The 21,177-nt window shown below is 50.0% G+C and overlaps 1 protein-coding gene across 6 annotated transcripts in view; it reads right to left on the minus strand.

Moving 5' to 3' along the window:
• The window catches only part of DNM2 (dynamin 2), a 60,264-nt gene extending 50,755 nt beyond the window's left edge, over positions 1-9,509 (minus strand). For all 6 annotated transcript variants that reach the window (XM_032780415.2, XM_032780411.2, XM_075060967.1 and 3 more), the window contains exon 1: positions 9,234-9,509. In XM_032780415.2, the coding sequence (XP_032636306.1) occupies positions 9,234-9,394 (161 nt within the window). In that variant the 5' untranslated portion in view covers positions 9,395-9,509. The remainder of the gene's footprint in view (positions 1-9,233) is intronic.
• Positions 9,510-21,177: the final 11,668 nt, after the last annotated feature.

Genomic DNA, 21,177 nt, shown 5'->3' on the forward strand with positions numbered 1-21,177 from the left:
CATGCACACCCAATTCTCTATAAACAGTTAACTCTTTACAATCCCATAGTCATCTGTTACAGCGCAGCAAAGCACAGGTTATTAACACAATGAGCTGCACTTCCACGGATTTTTGTCTAGCCATTGAATAGCACCTGTACACACACGACTTTACAAAACTTAGTGCTCACAACCCCAGTGACAAAGGGAAGTGGGACTGCAGTGCACTAGCACTGTGAGTCAAGGGCAGAGGCAGGAAACAGAACCCAGATTCCTGCTGCATGTTCATTTCACACAGGGCTAAAGGAATCAGGCCAAACAGCACAAACTTGTTTGCCCTTAAGTCCCAGGGTCAAAGGTGAACACGGTTTGTTCCTGCAGGAGAATGCAGGGTGATGTACTATTTAAACGTAAAGCTACAAGGGAGATTAGGTGTCTGCTGTTTAAGAAAGATTACTGAGAGGGAGAGGGAACGCCTATGTGGCAAATGAGACATGGGCCAACCTTTGTGTGCTACTGAAGCCAGTCCGTTCCTAAGCGGTGTCCATGAATGGCAGTGCGTGGGCGTTTTACAACTGAAGGGCGTTGCCACATTCACTTCGGGTCAGGCACGCTTATCTTGTGGGCAGCATAAATGGGAGTCGTCTTATCCATGAGAAACTTTGGTTCAGAAGATGTGTCAAAGGGGACTCGGACCCTACGCAAAGGTCCTTTCCTCATTTAAAATGGCTCAGTTGTACACAGTGAGGCAGTAACTGGAATGGCCAGTTCTGCAAGAGCTATTGGCAGCCAGAGGTTGAGCATGTGAAAAGTGTATTCCAAAAGCAAATGGAAGTTGGTTCAAGAAAAGACCCACCTTGTCTTTTCAAGACACTGCCATAGCACACAAGACTTCCTTTATTGCTGCTCTGCACCTGCCTCCAGTTTTACCCATTAGCAGCCAATACAGCTTACTTAGCAAGACTGAAGCGAGTAGGATGCCATTTAATACCCTCCTGTTATTTGCACCATCTCCATTAGCAAAGGCCCTTCAAGTCAGCTCCCTAGCCTCAAGTCTCTTTGTATTTCACCACTTGGAAGGTCTTGCTTGCACTTGTCAGGCTCATGGCTCTGTGGCTTCCCTGCACTGGTCTCCTTCTATTAGAGGTTAAATCTTCCTGGAATGCTGTTTATCTTGGCAGATTCTTCATAAGGGCTCCACGCCTGCTCTTCCTCAAACAAAGCGAAGAGGGGCTTCCTCCTCCACCCCTCACAATGGCAGACTTACTGGGTGGCTTTGGACAAATCACTTTACCTCTGCGACTCTGATCACACCCAAAGGCCCCAGTCAGGACTGGCCCTGCTGTACCGTGTGTGGTACAAACACACACAGACAATTCCTGGCAGAACTCACTACAGCTGGGATAACACGCCCCTCCCAAAGGGGGAGGGATCTCATTAGTATATGTAAAGTGCTTGGAGAGCCTCAGCTAGAAGCTGCTCAGACTTAGAATGAAGTTCATAAAGCCATATCCTGGCCAGAGGAACAGATGTCTAGATATGGTGGGAACAGTCTAACATGCTGGAGATGGAAGTGCATCACTGACAGGTGCTCAATTTATTCTTAGTTACTTCACCCTTCTGTGGCTCTCTCTCAAACCAGCTCGCTATTCTGCCATGGATACTCCAAGTTCTAGTTTTCCTCATGCACCTGAGACCACAGGTGATCATTCACTACTCCCCTAGCCTAGTAATAAAATCTTGAGCCATTCAGACACAGCCATAATTCAGATGCACTGAGCTGCATCTCAACGGGCTCACTAAAATCCAGCGAGACAACTCACTCTACACACACTATTGATTTCAGACCATTTCTTAGTATTACCACCCAGCAACTTGACATAAGACCCAGTTATTTGTATCTAACAGAAGCTGTAATATTCTATCAGCGTTGTTCTGGAAGTTCTCTCTACCTAGATTTATGAATACAGATTTATTTATTTGTTGCCTCTCTGATCCATTTCCTCTGAAGCTCACTGCTACTGCTCCAACATTTCACTATTAATGGTGGACTGCAAATGTTTTACTAGAGATTGCAGGATGCAGGCAGGGGTGAGGACAGAGCTGTTGAGAAGCACAACTGCTGCTGCATGTCACCAGAATTGAGACATTTAAAAGTTGCTGAGAAACCTCATCTGCATCCTTCCTGGTTTCATTAACGTTTTATTTACAACCACTAACAGTATTGATAACATGTGATGAACAAGATATAATGGCCACATTGACAATACAGTCGAGGAACCAAATGTCAATGGACAGACCTCCCAACTGTGTGGCTCACAATGACTCCATTGTGATCCTTGGGCCCAGTGAGCCAAGGACGCACTACAAGTCAATGGTCAAATTTTATGTAGATTGAAATGTCTTTTACACTTCCATTTGTCAGGCTGTCACTGGCAGAGCCACTGCAGGGTCAGTGGCAGATTCAGAGCATTTAGCACATTTGTACTGACACTAGAAGGGTTCCAAAGATGGATTAGTCAATGTGCATTTCATTTGTGACATCAACAGGCTGGGCTAGAATACTGCTAGTAATGCAATTTTAATGCACCACTTTATATTTCCTCTTACATTTCTCTCCATAAGAGGGTTGAAATGACTCATCTCTATTGAGAAGATCATCATCGGCAAGAGCACCTACTACTCTGTTTCCCCTTGCATCTTTTTCAGTGGGTATTATGGACAAAATAGCTTCACCCTGAATACATTTTACTCCCTGCATCTCATTAAAATAACGAGCACACTTACACTGGGACCCTGAACATCTGAGCTCAATTTCTGCTCTGCTACAGCCTCTTTATGTGACCTTGGACAAGTCATTTTGTCAATGCTTCCATTTCCCCGTTGGTAAAAGGGGGCTCATAAACTTTCCTTTCTCTCATCTATTCAGACTCAGAATTTCAGAGCACGGGCTGTTTTCCTGTGTCTGCACTGTGCTCAGCACTATGGGATCCCAATTTAATTGAGGCCTCTAGGCTCTATCACAAAACAAATCAAAATTGATTTTGAATAATTAACTTATGTCACAAAGATCCAAAACCCCTCACTGTGCTACCCCTCCCCCACTCTCCACCGCATTATCTTTGGCCAATAAGCTAAATAAACCTCAAGGCTTGTGACTAACCTGAGCAGGTAAAGCAAAGCATACTCCTGCTTTCTGAACAGCAAGTACTGGAGCTCAGGTGCTATTACAGCCTGGGAACAAGCGCTGCTATTAAGGGAAGCAGACCTGAAATGTTCCCTCTCATTACTGCTAGAAAGTGGCAGTTTTTCCAGGCATTTCTCAGGATTTCTCTGTGCCTAACTAATTAAGGCAACTCTGAACTTAAGGTAGCCTGAGATGTAGTGGTGTCACTAGAGAATCTTCCCCCTTCCTCTGACGCATCTGGGGACAGGATACTGAAATTACTCAGCCATTAATGACACTTCCTAGGCAATAATTTACAGCCCACACATTAGCTGGCCCTCCAATTTGTTACCGTAGGACTATTAAACCAGACCAGTATGATAGAGCAAACAAAAATCTTAAAGGGTAATTTACCAGCATCAAATATTTCCATGTATAGGCAAGAGGGTCAGTAGTTTCACAATACAAAAGGATGGAAATTTTTAGAAACAAAGCCGGTAAATTGTTAGATGGAAACTGATCAAAATAATTCCCTGTATTACTAACATTAGCCATTACTCCAAGGTGCCATGGTGAGAGCCACGGAAAAGCAGGCTGAAAAGCTGTTTCCAAAATAATAATAATTTCCTTTTCTCTGTTGGCATCACTCACATTTCAACTCTTCACTCAGCTCCCACAAGCTTCCCAACAAACAGGACTGGTCTATTTCACTCCCTTGTTTTCATGCATCAGCCCAGCGCTATTCTGTTTGGATTGCAAATATCCCCAAGAGATGTTGACATCCAAACAGACTATTTACATAGAAATGACAAATTTCCGTTAAGTGTGGCAAATAAAACTCAAAGCCGTGGGGCTCTTAAGGAGGGGAGATGTTTGTCTTAAAAGAACCTGACTAGAAACCCAGTCATCACCATTAGGGCCAGAACCTGCAACAGTTTAATTTTACACATACAAGCAGTCCTGTTGACAGAAATGGGACCACTCTTGCAAGTAAAATTAAGCAGGTGCTTAAGAGTTCAAAGGTTCTGGCCCACTGCATGGAAATGAATGATTTACCTTAAGCTTGTATGCAGCGTAGACCAGAAGAAGAGCTCTGTGCAAGCTCAAAAGCTTGCCTCTCCCCAAAAGAAACTGGTCAAAGATGATATCACCTCACCTTAAGCTTGTTAGGCTCACTATCTACAACAAATGTTATGCAGCATGGTTCTCCCTGCACCCCTCCAATGGCTCCCCTGTCTCTACTGCGTCAAACACAGGCTGCTTGGCTTCACTTGCAAGGCATTTATGCCTTCTCTCTCATTCACTAGATGTCAACTCCCATCTCTGACAGGCCAAGATCCTAGCACCCACTTGTTACGTTTTCAAACATGCCCCTTCATGTATTCCCCCAGCTGCCCCTCACAAATGTACTGGGCCTGTTTCAAACTCTGCTTTGCTGTGATGCCTCCAAAGACTTAACAGTTACCCTGCTGGTCTGCTGAGTGTACTGCTTCCATGCTGACCCGTACGGTCTTCTTTCCTTTCACTCGCCCATTAGTCCGTCTGTATCCACCGGCCATTTCCTCTTACGCCTAGACTGGAAGCTCTTTGAGGCAGGGACCATCTTTTTGTTCAATGTACAGCACCCTGCGCAATGCAGTCAGCATTCATTCCAAAAAGCCTGAACTGTCCAGCATCCAGCCCCCACCTTCTCATACACAAAATATTAGATCTGTCCCAAAGTAGACAAATCCAGGTCTATCTCCAAGTGTACAGCTGTCATCTGATCCAGAATTGGAACATGGAACTCGGTAAACATTTGTGTTGTTGTAACACATCGTGGTAAGCATGGTGCCACAATACAAGCAGATGGTCCCAGCCTTGAATATCTTACAACCTTAATACTGAGTTAACTGTTTCAGGGCTATCCATCCTTTATTCTGAACCCTACTGCAAACCAGCAGCTAACACTATTACAAATATATGGATTCAGATCTACATTCTCTTTTAATTTTGTCCCAAATGCTTTTCTACTTCTGTCGTATGAAAGCAAAATGTGGATGTTACCATGCCACTGTTATTACCACACAGGGAGAATCTTCTTGGTCTTGTGGCTCAGAGTGCTGAAACACTACTTTGAGGACACCAAGTGAAGGCAGAATTCGCCAAAGACATAATAATTATCCTCAATTATGAACACAAGGGCCCCACTGTAACAAAGTTAGAGATACAAGATTCGACTGGAAGATTCCAGGTTACCAAAAAAACCCTCATGTAAAACCTGCCTAATTCAGACCGTTACTGAAAGAGATTCTATAGATTTTGGTGAACCCCTTATTACAGGCCTCCTTGTTGAAGGCTTAAAAGCCATGGAACAAAGATTTTTAATTATGGTGCTGAGCTTGCAGTGTCACTATAATTACAGGCTGCCAGTATAGCCATTGGCAGCTTTTGAGGAGGTAATAACTTGACCATGTTGTTCCCAATTGTAACAAAGCTTGGCACAATGCATCAGCCCAGGTGCAAATTTTGTTTTACAAAATTGGATGTCAATTGATCCAGCTGCCTTTTATAAACCTAGCAAGTAATAAAGATGGAAGCAGTGGGCTTCCAATTCCCCCTAGCACAAACCTCTTTGCAAGCTGCTAACCCAGAACATGGCTCAAACCCATGTGATAATGAAAAATCAAGCCTCAGATGCCACATCACAAGGCCCCAGATTCTGATCTCAAACATATGGGCACATATTGCCACCAACCTAGGGAAATTTTAAATAAGTGAAAAGATTCAACTGCAGGAGCAAGACAGTGGAAAACCCCATGGGACCTTATTCTAACAGAAAAAATAAAAGTATTGGTCTGAGATCGTTGTGATTAGAGGCTAAAGCATCCAAAAACATAAGGAAAACAGCCCAGCCTGAGTCAAACAGAACATCATCTCTTTTCCAAAAAGCAGTGAAGACACGACTTGTACTCAAGCCCAAGCATTACAGAGGAGGTGGGGAGTGGAACTGCAGGACAGAGTTTTAGGCACAGTCAGATACTTTACATATCAAGAAGAACCCAATACAGTATCTGCTTTAACCCAAATGGGGCCCCACTGTGCTGCGCGTTTTACAGACATATTAAGAACCCATCCTTGCCCAAAAGGCCTTACACAGTCTAAAACAAGACTAAGGGTGGGAGGGGAACAGAGCCACAGAAAGGTAAAATGACAAAGTGACTTGCCCAAGGTCACTCAGCAGGTCAGTGGCAGAGGAAGAACTAGAACCCAGGTCTCCTGACTCCCCGTTCAGTGTCTGATCCACTGGACCACACAGCTTCCCAGTGCGCCGCACTGATCTTTATTGAAACTACCCACCATCCAATACCATGAGGCACTGCTGGAGACAGATTCTATATATACCCCTTTAGTTAAATTTGTAGTACATTATAAAGAAATCCTACAAGTAGCAAGAGTCACATTAGTTACCAGCCCTTCACCACCATCCTTTAAAGCTAAGACAAGCTATAGAAAAGGCATAGATTAAACACACAGAAAACTTAGATAACTCTAGCAAGACAAAACAGCACCTTGTAAGTCCTAATTTTTGTCTTAAGAAGTGACTTTGTTCCCCAGGTCACAGGGGTTAGGCACTGTAGAAGCAGAAATTATTAAAAGCTACTATTCATCTCCAAAGATGGAGACAGGTGTAAGTCAAGTCTTTAAAAACCCAAAGCTCTAATGGACTCTGAAGTCCACTTGTGCAGTAGCTACCCTCTGTCATCACATTACCTTGACACCATCATCTCAGCCTCTGCCCCATCTCCCCACTTTGTCTGTCAACCCCACTTGTTGCGTCTTGTCTTCGAATGTAAACTCTCTCTCTTTTGATCTTCCTAGATCCTGCAGCCAGATCCATGAAGGTGGGTCCCATGCAGAAGCCTAATGACTCCAATACAGGTTTATAGTTTCCAGGTCTTCGTGTGTACCGCACTAGCAACCCCAATTTGAACTGAGCCCACTGGCCATTATTGCCATAGTAACAGAAGAAGCTAGACAAAGCTGAGTCTGTGTTTTCAAAGATTAACTTGAGTAAATTAATAGAGTCAGGTTGAACGCTATTAAAATGAACAGGTTCCAGTTTCTAGAGGCTTTGTACTAAGAATTGCTCTCAGGATACCTTGTCAGCTACTTTGACATAAGACTTCCTTCCACCCTCTTCAGACACTTGTTCTCTTGTAGATCCTTGTATCATTGTTAAAAGTGTTTTGCAGGTAATGACTAAGAACTTCAAAGACACTGACATCTACCCAAACAATCTGCAAGGAAAGTGCCAGTCAGTAAGACAACAACCCAAGCTGTTCAGTTGAAGTATCACACAGAGCTTGACTCCAGATCTTGAGCTACCAATGCAAATAAAACACAGATGCACAGTGCAATTAACTCTAGCAATCCAGGTTATTTTTGGACCATTGAAATAAAACACAGACCAAACCCAGCCTGACTACAGAAGACAGGTGCACTTTCTTTTTCACATGATCAATTTTCAGCAGTTCCTGAAGTCCACCTCTGCTCCAATTCTCAGTGGTTTGGAAAACTATCAATGAACTGCGGACCATCACTTCAATTTACAGTGTCCAGGCAGTACCATAATGCAGATCCAGTGTGTTCAGGGTTTACATGAAAATTTGTTTAATGTACAATCAGTAATATCAAACAGGGTGCTGGCTCCTACCACTACAAAGATTAAAGATATTCCTCCTTGGAGCATAAGGAATTCAGACTGATACTAAAATAACCTTCCATGCCAAATGGCCTACTCTGCTTATATCATGCATCTCTAGCTTCTTGCATCATGAAGGATCCCAACAGGCATTCAAGTTACTGGCCCCAAATCGGATCCCATTGACTTGAAAGGGAGATGGCTTAACAACAAGACAAACAGGAATTACCCCTTCTCTCTCCTCTCTCTCTCTGGGGTAACATACAGCACACCAGGATAACAATGGGGGTGGAGAGGAAAAGGGATCTGCCTGGGGACAAAGGCAAGAAGGTGGTACCTGGGACCTTATGAAAAGCTCCGTGGGGTCTTTAAGGGACATACCAAGTGGGCAAGACCTCAGCTTCTGCTGCAGGAGCTGCAGAGGGAGGCAGTTAAGGAAAAGTTGTCCCTTCAGCAGGCACAGGGACCACAGCAAGTGGGGCCAACGCCCACAGCCCTGCTCCCAAGGTTCAGGAGGGACTAGCACAGGCCCAGCCTGAGCACCTCATTAAGTCACAGGTAACTCCCACCCTGTCCTCCAACCACCAGGGTGCAGGTCAGCTCAGGGAGAGCAGAATCCTGTATCTCCCACCACATACACCCAAGTCCTGCTCCCTGGGCAGGGGGGCCAGCCCAGGGGAGTTCATGGCTCCCCGACAGGACAGGGGGACGTGCCCCAGCCACTGGGGCGGGCGCATCGCTGTGTCCCAGGACTGGGGGTCCCCGGGGGAGGGGATGCGCCCAGGGAGTGCTCCTGCCCCCCCCCTCCCACACAGGGCCCGGGATGACAGGCCAGACCCCCGCCCCGCAGCCAGCCCAGAACTACCACTCTCCAGTGCTATTCACAGAGCGACCTACGCCAGCTGCGTCCACCGAGACACCCTCCCCCTTGGAAAGACCCCGGTTTAAGCCACTGGCGTAAGGACCGCGGCGCCCACACAAGGCTCCCAGGCCAAGCGCGCTCCACCCAAGCCGCCGGGAAGCGGCCCAGCTAACGCCGCCGGGGTAAACCCACCAGCGCGCCCTACGCCAACTGCGCACGGCTCCGCGGGTACCAGACCACAGAGCGGGCTCAGCTAACGCAATCGGCGTACAACCCACCCAGGCGCTATTCGCAAAGGGGGCCGAGGCGGTCTCGCGCTTAGCGCAAGGCCGCCGGGGAGATTCACAGACCCCAACTACGCCAGCAGCGTAGCATCCCAGCCATTCTAATGCCACGGATTTACGCAAACGGCGTACACACGGCCGAAGGATTCACCAACGGAGCTCCGGCGAACTACGTCGCATCCCTGCCTTTGCGTGCGAAGGGAAACGGGGGGCAAGTTACGCAGGTTGCGTATGTCTCCCCGGAGGCCCGGGACTCACCGGCCCACGAAGTTCTCGAGCACGGAGCTCTTGCCGGCGCTCTGGCCGCCCACCACGGCGATCTGCGGCAGGTCGAGGTGGCAGCTCTGCCCGATGGAGCTGAACGCGTCCTGCAGCTTGTTCACCAGCGGGATCAGGTCCTCCATCCCCCGGTTCCCCATGGCGGCCGCGGGGAGCTCGGGCGGCGGCTCCTCAAACGGCTCTCGGCGGCGGCCAAACTTCCCCTCAGAGTCTCCTCATCCGGCTCCAGCGCCACCCTCGGCTCTTCACTCCGCCTCAGGCCTGTTTGCGGCGAATCCTATTGGTCGGCACGGCTGTCACCCTGTGGATCTAACCAATAGAGAGGCCATATAGACAGTGTTCAATCTGAGTGGGCGGTGTTTAGACTCCCTCGCCAACTTTCCGCATTACTATTGGTCTCTTGTGCTGTCACTCTTTTCTTCCAACCAATAGAGTTCATTCATGACCTAGCGAGGAAGACGGTACTTTTAGATCCCGCCCAATTTTTTTGGTTTTTCATTGGAGGAGAAGACTGTCGCTCTAAGAGGCACTCAAAAAAAATTCACTCCGTCCTTACCCCCATTGGACAGAATTTCTGCCACACTGCCACACCATCCAATTCATTGCGAGAGGCGGGCTTCTCGAAAAAAAGTTGTGTACTATTTGTAGAGAAGCCATATCTGATTCGTGATCACAATGTCAATCACGTTAACCCTCGTTATGATTGGTCTCTTTTTATCTCTTCTCCCCCCCCCCGACGGAGGCGGTATTAGAAGAGATCGGGTACCGTATTGCCTCAGATGGAACGCACACCCCATTTAGTACCTCATTTCTCCTTATAGAAGCCCACACATATATTAGTGTATGTCGCCTTATGGAAGACACCTTTAGTTTTTTGTTACCGTATATCTCCCTATAGAAGGAAATAAGGACAATTCATGTTAACTTCTGGACCCGGAAAGATAATGGAGCAAATAATTAAGCAATCAACTAAGGTGGCCAACCTTAAATCCGCATACAAAGGTTTGGGACTGTTAATAGAGTCCTGGCTCTACCCCTTCTCCCCCAGTGATGCACTCTGGCCATTCTCCCATCCAGCCCAGGATGTTCATGCAGCTGCCCATCACCCTGGGTTCTGGGCACTTTCCATGTAAATCAGTAGCAAAGGCACTAGGAGATTTCATGGAGTTTCTGCCACTTCTCTTTTCTTGGGGGCAGGGGAGAGAAAGTTCTGGCTGGGCTTTTTCCACTGATCATTTTTGTAAAGGTTGATTTGTCTGAGGGATTTTTGCTGCTGGGGGGGTTTATTGGGTAGAATGGGAGGGCTAGTGCTGGGGTGCAGTAGGGTGACCAGATGTCCCAATATTACCAGGACCACACCACTATTAGGGGCTTTGTCTATATAAACCCCACCACCCTGGCCTGATTTTTCACACTTGCTACGTGGTCACCCTATGCACAAGTGTCAGCCCTGGAGAGAAAAGCTTTGAAGACAAAGTTCTCTCAGCATTTCCTAACACCAGCTGACTCTGGCTGGGCCTGCTCTCCTCTGTACGTTTGCCTCAAGCCAGATTCCCCGCCATGCAACACAGCTCGTGACTGCTTCTGCCCACTCACGGCTCCAGCTCAGGAAAGCATCTGCAATGAAGCTAGAAGTGCTTTCCTGCACAGGGACTTCACAGCAGGCTCTAGGACAGAGGTGGGCAAACTATGGCCCACACGGCTGTCCTGTCCGGCCCCTGAGCTCCTGGCTGGCCCCCTCCCGTACAGGCTCAGCTCACTGTGCCAGCAGCACGGCTAGCTCCAGCTGGATGGCACAGCTCAGATTTACCAGTGAACACAGGGTGCCCTGGCATGCATCCCCCCCAAGAACAGAAGGCTCCAGGGCCACGTACTCGGGCAGCTCAGCGCCGGCACACCCCCCGTGGGGAGGGGAGAAAGACTGCACTGCAGGGACATGGGAACAGGCAGGTGGTGCAGATGGCACCACTGTTGCAGGAGCATGGGGAATGCAGCCAGAGGACTCAGCAGGAGCACCGCACGGCCCCACAGTTGGCTGGACAGAAGCAGTACTTTGAAGGGGAAACCACCGCTTCTCTTTGACTGCGTGGCTGCCCCTGCTCCTCCTGAGTCTTCTGCCCATGTTTGCAGGGCCACATCCTGAAAGGGGCTGGGGTCACAGGGGGCAGTTAGGGGAAGGTGGTCCCAGGAGGGGGTGGTCAGGGGACAAGGAGCAGTGGGGGTTAGATGGGTTGGCAGATCTGGGGGGTGGGGGGGCGCATAGCCTTCCCTACACAGCCCTCCATACTCTTTCACAACCCTAATGTTGCCCTGGGGCCAAAAAGTTTGCCTACCCCTGCTCTAGGAGCTGCGGGAGCCCAGCCGAGCTCAAGGACCCTGGCAGCTCACAGGTGAGGACGGGGTCTGTAATGTAGCTGGGACCCAAATCCCAAGAACCTTGAGGATCAGGCCCAAGAACTGGCAGCAGAGCGGGAGCTATAAAACCAGCTGTTTTGTGAAGAAAGGTCTACAAAGTTATTTTGCATATGCAACAGGAGCCCGAGAGAGAAACTAAAGCCAGTTTCCTACTGAAAGAGGGGAGGGGACAGCCAGCTGGGAGGCTCTGCCCCTTCCAATCCACACAATTCTTATAAGTAGTGTCCTGGGCATCATATTAACATCTGCACTGCCCCAAACTCAACTAACGGTGGGCAGGAAGCTTTCCAGGCAGGCACGTATTTGCAAGAGTTTGAATCAAAATGTCTGCAACCCCAACAAAAAACTCAGTGGGGGTCAGGCCAAATGTTTTCTTTCTCGGCTGCTTAGTTAGATTTCAAAGCAAAACATAGCTCCAAACAGAAGTTGGTTATTTAAAGAAAAAAGACCAAACAAAATGGACAATTGCAAACTTTCTCCAACAGGCAGGAGATTCATCCAAAACAGTCCCGAGTCATGAACAGTTTCGAGGAATCAGTTTCCCGCCCAAAAAAAAATTTGCAGGAAAAAAAGGATTTCCAAGCTGTTTTCCTCAGTAACAGCCTCTCTGGCTGCTAGCAGTTCACTCATGGGCTCTGGGAACATCAGAAGCACTTGGCCGTGCCAGGGCCTCACCCCTCTCATGAGGAAGTTGGTTTGTATTAATGCTCGGATCAGGGCCGGCTTTAGGAGGTGCGGGGCCCAATTCCAACAGTTTTGATGGGGCCCTGGCAGGGATGAAGTAAAACAAACACGTGGGGCTTGTATCACTGGGCAGTACTCCAAGTCTTTGGCAACAGGTCCTTCACTCGCTCCAGGTCTTCAGCGGCACTGAAGGACCCACCGCCGAAGTGCCGCAGCGCTGCCAGGTGAGAAATTAAAAAGGCGCCTCTAGCCAGGGAAGGGATTCTCACTGGGCACGGGGCCTGATTCAGGGGAACAGGCCTATAGCCGGCCCTGGCTCAGATAACAACGCTGTTGGGGCTTCTTATGGCACACGCTGTGTTCCTCTGCGGTGTGAAGCGAGGAGCTGGAGAGTCCGGTCACTCGGGCACTGCTCCATAGTGCTCTCCCAGCACAACTCCAGAGCTCAACAGATTTATTATTCATATCTTAGAACCTAGAGGCTCCAACCATGACCAGGGCCCCCCTTGTACCAGGTGCTGCACAGATAGTGAGAAATAGCCCTACCCTGAACACTGACAATCTAAATAGACACAGGATGGGAGGGGAAACTGAGGCACAGAGTAAGTACCCAAGGTCCCCTAACAGGTCAGTGGCAAAGCTAGACTAGAACACAGATCTCCCCCATCCCCCTAGCAGGGGAGAGAGGGGGAGGTGGCTGGGACTCTCCCTTGTATTTTCTTTGGGGGTTGCTTGATCCAGACCTCCTGGTGCCAATTGGTAGAGGGCGTAAGGGTTACATGACTCCAGAGTCTGGTATTTACAGAGTGTCTCATGAGGTCTAATAGAAAATGTGTTAGAAAGACGGGAGTGGGGGGGAGAAATCTTTCATTGTACCCATGGCTGTTGGGGAGACAAGCTTTCAGGCTCACACCCAGAGCTCTTTCAGGAGATCCTCACACCCCTAGTTGTCACCTACCAACCCACACTGGAGCCCATACAGGTTATCATTAAACAATTACAACCCATTCTCAATGGGAACCACATCCTGAAAGAAATCCTCCCCACCCACTACTTCTTCTGGCCTTCAAACACTTCCCCCCAGCCTCACCACCCCAGAAATAAGCTCTGCACAGACCCCTCCCCCAATGCAAACCAGCACCAGACCCTGCCAGAACAGAGGCAAAACCTGCACCTATGCCCCCCTGCCCCAACACACCTTTTGAGATCAATGTCTCCTACAGATGCAGTCTACCCCACCCAGTGCACAAAATGCGTCAACAACATGGGTAAATGAGACAATCATGATGCTCTGAAACAAACTCAACACAGAAGAACGATAAAACCCCACATCACCTGTGGGAACGTTGGTCACAGAGCGATCACTCCATATCTCATCTCTCAGGCCTTGTCCTCAAAGGCCGGTCCTTCAAAAGATGAGCTTAAACTCATAACTTTGCTAGACACTAGAAATCAAGGAAGACACTGGATTTATGGATCATTACAACAATCTGTAACCCAGTAACCATTCCCCCCTTTTTTTAGGGTGGGGTGGGGAATCCAGTGGCCACAGAGGCATTAGCTGGTCACTTCAGCTTGAATGGGGTCTTGGAATATGTGTTAGCTACTTATGCTAGAGCAAATCTGTTCCATCTTGTATTTATCAGTGATGCTGAGCACCTTTCCCAGATCTCAAAAGCTTGTCTTTCACCACTAGAAGTTGGTCCAATAAAGGATCCCTCAGCCACCTTGTCTCTAACAAGAACCAGTAGCACTAACTCACGTGCTCATGAACAGCCAGTGGGGACTTGAGAAAGAAACTAATGAGAAAACCAGCAGGTCAGGGGAATGTTAGCTTGATGTGGTCAAGGTTTATTTGACTATAGTTGGAGGACAAAGATGGCACCTAGTCATCCTCTATGAAGAAAACTTGCTGCCTGGTTCCTCTGAACAAAGGGTCCTCAACCAGATTTGATTGAAAACACTTGGGCAAGATGATCTTCTTTCAAGAGGAGGTTAATCTGCTAGTTAAGTGCAGTCTCTAGAGGGGGTTGTTGTCTTATATGTAACCAGGGTTTCCAATATCCTCCTTCCCCTGCTGTTCTTTGATCAAGTTACCCTTGTTTTCACTATAAGTATATCTAAGTGGTGATGCTGAACTGAATCTGACAAGCTGCTGTGCCCTAGTCCTTTGGAAATAGCCGGCCTGGTCATTCGGGGGTGGGCCTAGGAGAACAGGGCTGGATGTAACAGAGGACAAATGCCAAGGCCACAGTGGCTGGGGTGAAGCAGCTGCTAACTTGTCCCTAGAAAGCAAGGCCTGCAAAGCCCTGCTTGGGCTGCCAGAGGCTGGTGGTTTCAGGGAGCTGATCTCCACACAGACTTCCACATGCTAGCAGGTGATGGGGTGATGCCCCCCAGCTCAGGGGTGCCCCCTGGGGGGCATCAGTTACACTGAAATGGATTTGCTCACATGCTGGAGTAAGTTGCATTCACTTAGTTGGGTCACTCTCATTTGGCTCCCTCTAGTGGTGGAAGTGCCATTAGCCGGGGAAAGCTAATTACTAGCCTGCTGGTACCGGTGAGACATCCCTTAATGAACCGGAAGCGGAGGGGAAGCCTAGTTTACACACACACCACTCAAGGTTCTGTGGGCAGGTGAAGGAGGGAGGGGAGCTGTTGGAAAAGGAACAGAACAGTTTTAATGCTTTATTTTAACAAGCCAAAGTCATTTGGATTTAAACATCCACTGCAGGGGTGGGAAGCAAGCAGAGGGGGGAAGCCCCCCCCCAGGGTTCAGACACCAGCCTAATGCTCAGGACACCTAGAACCATTCCCAACTGCACCACTAACTCCTCATGCCTCAGTTTCCCCATCTCCCATCCTGCACCACTTGTCTCTCTAGACTGAGGTTCTTCAGGACAGGGACAGTCTCACTGTGCAGTGCCCCACCCCCAATCTCTGCTGGGGTCCATCAGTGCTACTGCGACACCCTGTGTTCAGGGCAGTGCCGGCCTTGTGGTCTATAGAGGGTCCGGCCCTGGCCCCCCCTCTGGCCAGCAGCAGGCTGAGTTAAAGCAGTTCGCTGGAACAAGGACAAGCCCCCAGGAGCCTTCACAGTGCAGAGAGTCTTTTATTTAAGATGCCTTTGGTTACACACATTAACTGCAGGGGGGAAGCAGGGCTGGGGCAGCCAGGGCCCTGCTGGGTTTGTAAAACAGTTGGCTCTCAAGTACAATCCCCCCCACCCCCCTTGGAGACACCAGCAATTTCCAGAGGCCACAAGTCCTGCCCAGCCAGGAGCAGACTCATGTCCCCCTCCACCACCATCCCCTGCCCCATCAGTCATTCCTAGCAGGCCCCTTTTCCACCCTGTGTCTGTTGCTGCTTCCTGTCAGACTCCGGCTGCATCCGGTGCCCATGGCTGCGGCACACAGCTTCACCTGCCTTGGTCTTGCTGCCAGTGACCTTGCCTGGGGTAACACTGGGCTGTGCAGCCAGATTTCTTGCACCCTGAGGAGAGGGTGACACACGGGCTCGCAGCCCAGGACTCTGCATCCCGGTCACAAGCTGACTGAGCCCCATGGGGAAGTGGCCAACACACAGTGCTTCTGTGCTCCTCCTGGGGCTCCTGGAAGAGAAAGAAACATCAGGCTGCCCTCCTCACAGCCTAAGAGGCACAGCTTCCAGAATAGACACCACCCTCTAATGGATGGGTCCAGAACTGCCCTGTATCACCAACAGCTAATGGAGATGGTCCTCAGGCTCGAGTGACAGGGGCTCCAAGTGCTTCCCTCATGGAGTTCTGCATGGTCACAGCATGCAGCCTAGCAGCAGCTGAGTGATCAGGAGTTTCCTTAGCTTGTCAGCTCCTTGGAACAAGGACTGTATTTGTACAGCACCTAGCGTGAAGGAGCACTAGTCCATGTCTGGGGCTCTGCACCTACTAAAAAATGAATAGGCCACTGCAGTGTCAAATGCCTGGCTGCTCAGCTCAAGGTGGAGCACTGCATGCTAGGAGTCAGTTTCCCTGGGCTCCATCTCCATGTCCGAGGCAAGGCATCAAGCTATATTGTATGCCAGGTTTAGCAGAAGCAGCCCATGGCGTGGGCCCTCTGTCCTGTAGTTACCTGAGGTCTGGAGAGCTGCAGGGGCTCTTGGTAGGAGAGAAGGGGAAGGCAGGCAGGGAGTGACGCTTGCGTGAGAGGCAGCCTTTCGGCAGATCCTGGGGCAGCTCCACATCCAGGCGCTCCAGGGGCAGCGCCATCTCTGAGCAGGAAGAGAAGAGGGATGTGTCAGCCCAATAATGCTGGCCCAGGACCACCATGGGAAAGTGCCACATGCACTGGCCCTGGTGCAAGTCCTGCCACCAACTCCACCAGCCTTTTGGCCAGAGAGCTAGGCAAGCGGCACCCCCCTTGTGGGTAAAGGAAAGAGGCAGAGGCTCAAGGCACCTATGAAACCCGAGTGTCTGGGACTCCAGAGCCTCTGCACCAAGTCACAGTGAAAGGAGGCTCTCATGCGACACCCTGCCCCAGGCACTGGGCCCGGCCAGGGGCAGGAAAGCATGTGGTGCCCCAGTCAAAGGTGAGCTGTGCCAGGCTAGGGGCCTGGTGAAACCACAGGCACACAGTCTGACAGGGAGCAACACTGCAGAGCCAGGCTGGACAGAGCAGCACGGTCATCTTCAACTGAGACCATTCCAAGCTTCTCATTGGGGTTGCCTGGATTCTCTTCCTGGCTCCATGATCTGGAGCAACTCACTTCGCCTCTGAGCTGCTGGTTCCCTTCCCACCCCTGGTCTGCCCAGGCTAGGAGCTCTCAGGGGCAGGGTCTGTCTCTCTGGGCCCAGATCTTGATGGGCACTTGGGGACACAGGGTCCCTAAGAGGTGAGGGCTGCTCATCCTCACAGGCAATACAGGATCCATTGGGCCCCAGCAGGGTCAAGGCCCAAATTCCCCTCCATCTCCAGCCCCGTTTCCCCTCCCCCTCCCCCCTTGAGGCCTTACCACTCCTGATCCGGCTCAGTTCTGGCCCCAGCAGCTTCCCATCTAGGCTCAGCAGGACGTATTTCTCCACCTTGATCTCTGGGCTCAGCTGATCCACAGCCCGCAGGTTCGGCCGCTCCATCGCCTCCACTCGGGGCGCAGCCAGGTGCTCTGAGCGCAACGCATGCACCATGTTCATCTTCGGCTTGGAGAGAGAGTGGGAGGGTGTAACAGGCCAGCACAGCTCCCCGTAGATCATTTCCCCACCCTGAGGGTAGGGCCAGTAGCTGGTGCCCTTCAAAATACACCAGGGAGAAGGTCTATGAGCTGGCATGCGAGTGGGGGTGACCCCTGCTGTGCCACTGCCACCTGGGGGGCTGCAGGTGTTGGGTCTCAGTGGTGCCTGTGTGGCTTCTGCCTAGGGGGTTGGTGCTGGGTAAAGATCAAAAGACCCAGCTACCTGTGTTTATGGAGATAAAAGGCCTGGCTGTGTACATCCTACTGTGCCAGCTGACCTGGGAAAGCCCCTAAAACACAGTGAGCACCGCTAGTGGGCTCACAAGCTATTTAAAGAGATGTTCTCCTAATCCTATGTGGCATCTAGAACCCCCATGAATAGGAGTGAGCTCTTTTAGCTCAGGCTTTCAGATCCTGAGCTCAGATTTGATCCCTGCTGACAACCACACACACTCAGGGACAACACAACACACACACAGGACATGACAACCACCCCGTGTGGTTATCTTGCTGCTGTCTGGGCTACCCAAGGCCTTCAGGATGGCATGTAGCCCCCATGGCAATTGATTTCTAGCCCTACCCAAATGACCAGAAGCAACGCATGGGGCTAGCCACCTACACAGCCTGAAGAGACATCAGGGCATGCTCTCACCCCCACCGAGAGGCTCAGACAGTGATCAAGTCCCCCTCATGCCACACTCTGCCCGAACAAGCTCAGTCTACATAGGGATGTCCCCCCTGGAGGGGACCAAGGCACAAAGAGGCTCCGTGACTTGCCCACAGTCACATGGACTCAGTGGCAGAGCTGGGATTAGAACCCAGATCTCCAGCGTCCTGGTCCTGTCTGCCTCCACCTGGGGTCATCACCCCACCCACCTTGTGTTCTGGCAGCTTTGCTCCCTAATTGCTCAGCCCTTCTGGAAAAGCAGCTCAGGGTTTCTGGGCTCAGAGCTACCTCCCTCTGCATCCTCAGCAGGACTTTGATAACCCTGCAGAGCAGAACCTCCACCAGTGCTACGTGCTCACACACGCCCCCTTTGCCCAGCAGCTGCAGAATTGCAGGTTCTCTGATCCTGGCCAGATTGTACCTGGTTTGTATTTCACACCAGCTCAGTTCAGTACAGACACATGACAGCGTTCCTCTGTCCTGTACCTGCCAGACAAGGTCAGGCCATTGGTCTAGCTTGCCTCACATCCTGCCTTTGGTGCTCACAGCCTGATATTTTCTCCTTCCACAGGACAGGTAACCCTGCCAATATGACATATTCAACACTGCACAGCTGACTAGGAACATAATGAAGCTAACCAACTGTGCAGCGCTGGAGACAGAGAAGCCTTGAGGGACTGTGATGCCCCACATGGTGGGCAATTTAACCCAATCATCCAGAGGCCGCAGTTTAACTGAAAACACACCCCTTTGGCAGACACCAAATTGCTGTGCAGGGAGAACACGGTGTTCTAAAGGACAAGAAAAAAAATACATTGATTTTGTTGCTTGCAGATGCAGAGAGAGATTACCAGGGCTGAATGGTCAGAATGATTGAACTGGAGAGGTGACAAGGGAGCCCATGAAAATAAGTGGTGGGCCAGCAGTAGCTAATGATTTCTCTTTTCCCCCCACCTCTGGCTTTCTGGGTAGAGCTAATTAAATCCCTCACCCGATTAAATCTATTACCCAGATTTCCAGCTGGGGTTTGTGCGGGCAGCTGGCTGTTTGCTACAGAGACAGCCCTCGATTAGTTTCCATTCGGGAGCACAGTCCAGTAAATGAGCCAGGCTTTGCCTACAGATTCTTGCTGCGCCCTGCTAGGAAACACGTTTGTGAAAGCCCAGGGCTCAGCCTGCAAGCAATGATGAGCTCATGCTCCAAGTGCTGGGCTGAAACTCTGGCGATAGGGGTTTGATTCCTGGTTCGGCCATAGACTCCCTGGAGTACCTCACATCAACTAGGTGCCTCAGTTTCCCCATCTGTGAAGTGGGAGCAATGATGGTTCCTTGTTTAGTCAAGCACTAAGCCCCAGTCTCTCATTAGGTATCTGTATAGCACCTAGGGGCCTCTCCCACACACAAGCAGCACATTCTTTCCATAACATCCTTAGAAATGCACCCCCACCCCCAAGCACTGTCAGTGGGAATCTGTTTGTTCCATAGCCATGGAGACAGCCTGGCACTGCTGGACTATGGAGTCTGTGGGAGAAAGGTGCTGGATTTATCTCCTTGCAGGCCCCCAGCAATAGAACAGATGCAGCATGAACAGGGCTTGCACCCCCTGAAGAACACCCAGCCCTCTTTGCTTGTAAATCTGAGGACAGACAAGCCAGAGCCAGGCCAGCAGGCAGAGCCCACCCCAAGACACATTTGCCTTTACTGTCCAGGCCTCTGTATTACCATGTATTTCTGCTGCAGCACCTCAGAGCACCAGCTGCAGAGCTGCCCTCCAGTGTGCTAGGCACTGTACAAATAGATCAACAGGCCATTACTTTTTAGCAAACAAGAAAAGACACCTAGGAGCTGCCAGGTCAGCTCAGGCTCAGGTCCCCATAGCTCACTAACCAGTCTCCAACAGCCAGAGCTAGTTGCTGCAAAGGAAAATCATGAAGTTTTAGAGCCCTTCTGAAAAGCTTTACAAAAAGCTATGGACTAGAAGGACTCCAGGGAGCCTTGTTTTCCAGAGAGCACTGGAAAAGTCACCTAAGATTTAATGCTTCCGTAACAGCCTAAGACAATAAACTTCACTGTTTAATTATGCAGCACTTGCAAGATGGATGAGAGGAACCATGCTTCCATTTGCCACCTTTTGTTTTAATTGGCCCCTTGCTCTTGTGTTACAAGATGGGGAGAGTAAACATGGCAGGCTCTTCTCAATACCCTCCTGTATTGTGCACGCTTTGTGCACTCTCTCACCACCTCCTGATCTAGGTAGGCACAGATGCCACACCACACCCCCTCACTGCAGGGCCAGAATACATGATAGGGTTAAGGAGAGCACTGGCCTGCCTGTCAGGAGGGTCCCTACCTCAGCAAGGCCATCAGTCATAACTAACATGCACAGCCATCTCCCCTAGGAGAGATTAGAGACAGACATCAATTATCCCTCACACCAAGGGCTGTCCCAAGTTTTAGTCCCACAGTTAGCTACAGGCCATTAAAAAAAAAAAAAAAAAAAAAACCCAAAAACCATTTTCAGCATGGTATCTTGACAACAAGAGGAATAAAAACCCAGAACCCTGGGGCTGCAGAAAAACACCCTGACACCAATCCTACCACATTGTAAGCCCCCTACCTGACTAATATTTCTACGCTCCTCTTGGGGCATAGCAGGGCCAACCTAGATACCTTAGCAGATCAAGCTTAACCCAAACACTTAAAAACAAACATCTTACCCCCTGGCTACCTTCCCTTGACACCTGCCTGCCAGACACATCCCACAGCCACGCCTGGCCCTATATACTAGGAGCCTTGACGCCCTCACGCAGCAACCTGACACCTCACACCTGACCCCCGCCACACCTAATTCAATCGGCCCCTTATTAGCCACTCCCAATTCAACCCCAACTGCTTTCTAATAAGGTTTAGGGAGATGATTTCTCTGCAAGTCAGTATCTTGCTCTTTTGGGGG

Source organism: Chelonoidis abingdonii, chromosome 26, assembly GCF_003597395.2.
Source record: "Chelonoidis abingdonii isolate Lonesome George chromosome 26, CheloAbing_2.0, whole genome shotgun sequence".
NCBI lineage: Eukaryota > Metazoa > Chordata > Testudines > Testudinidae > Chelonoidis > Chelonoidis abingdonii.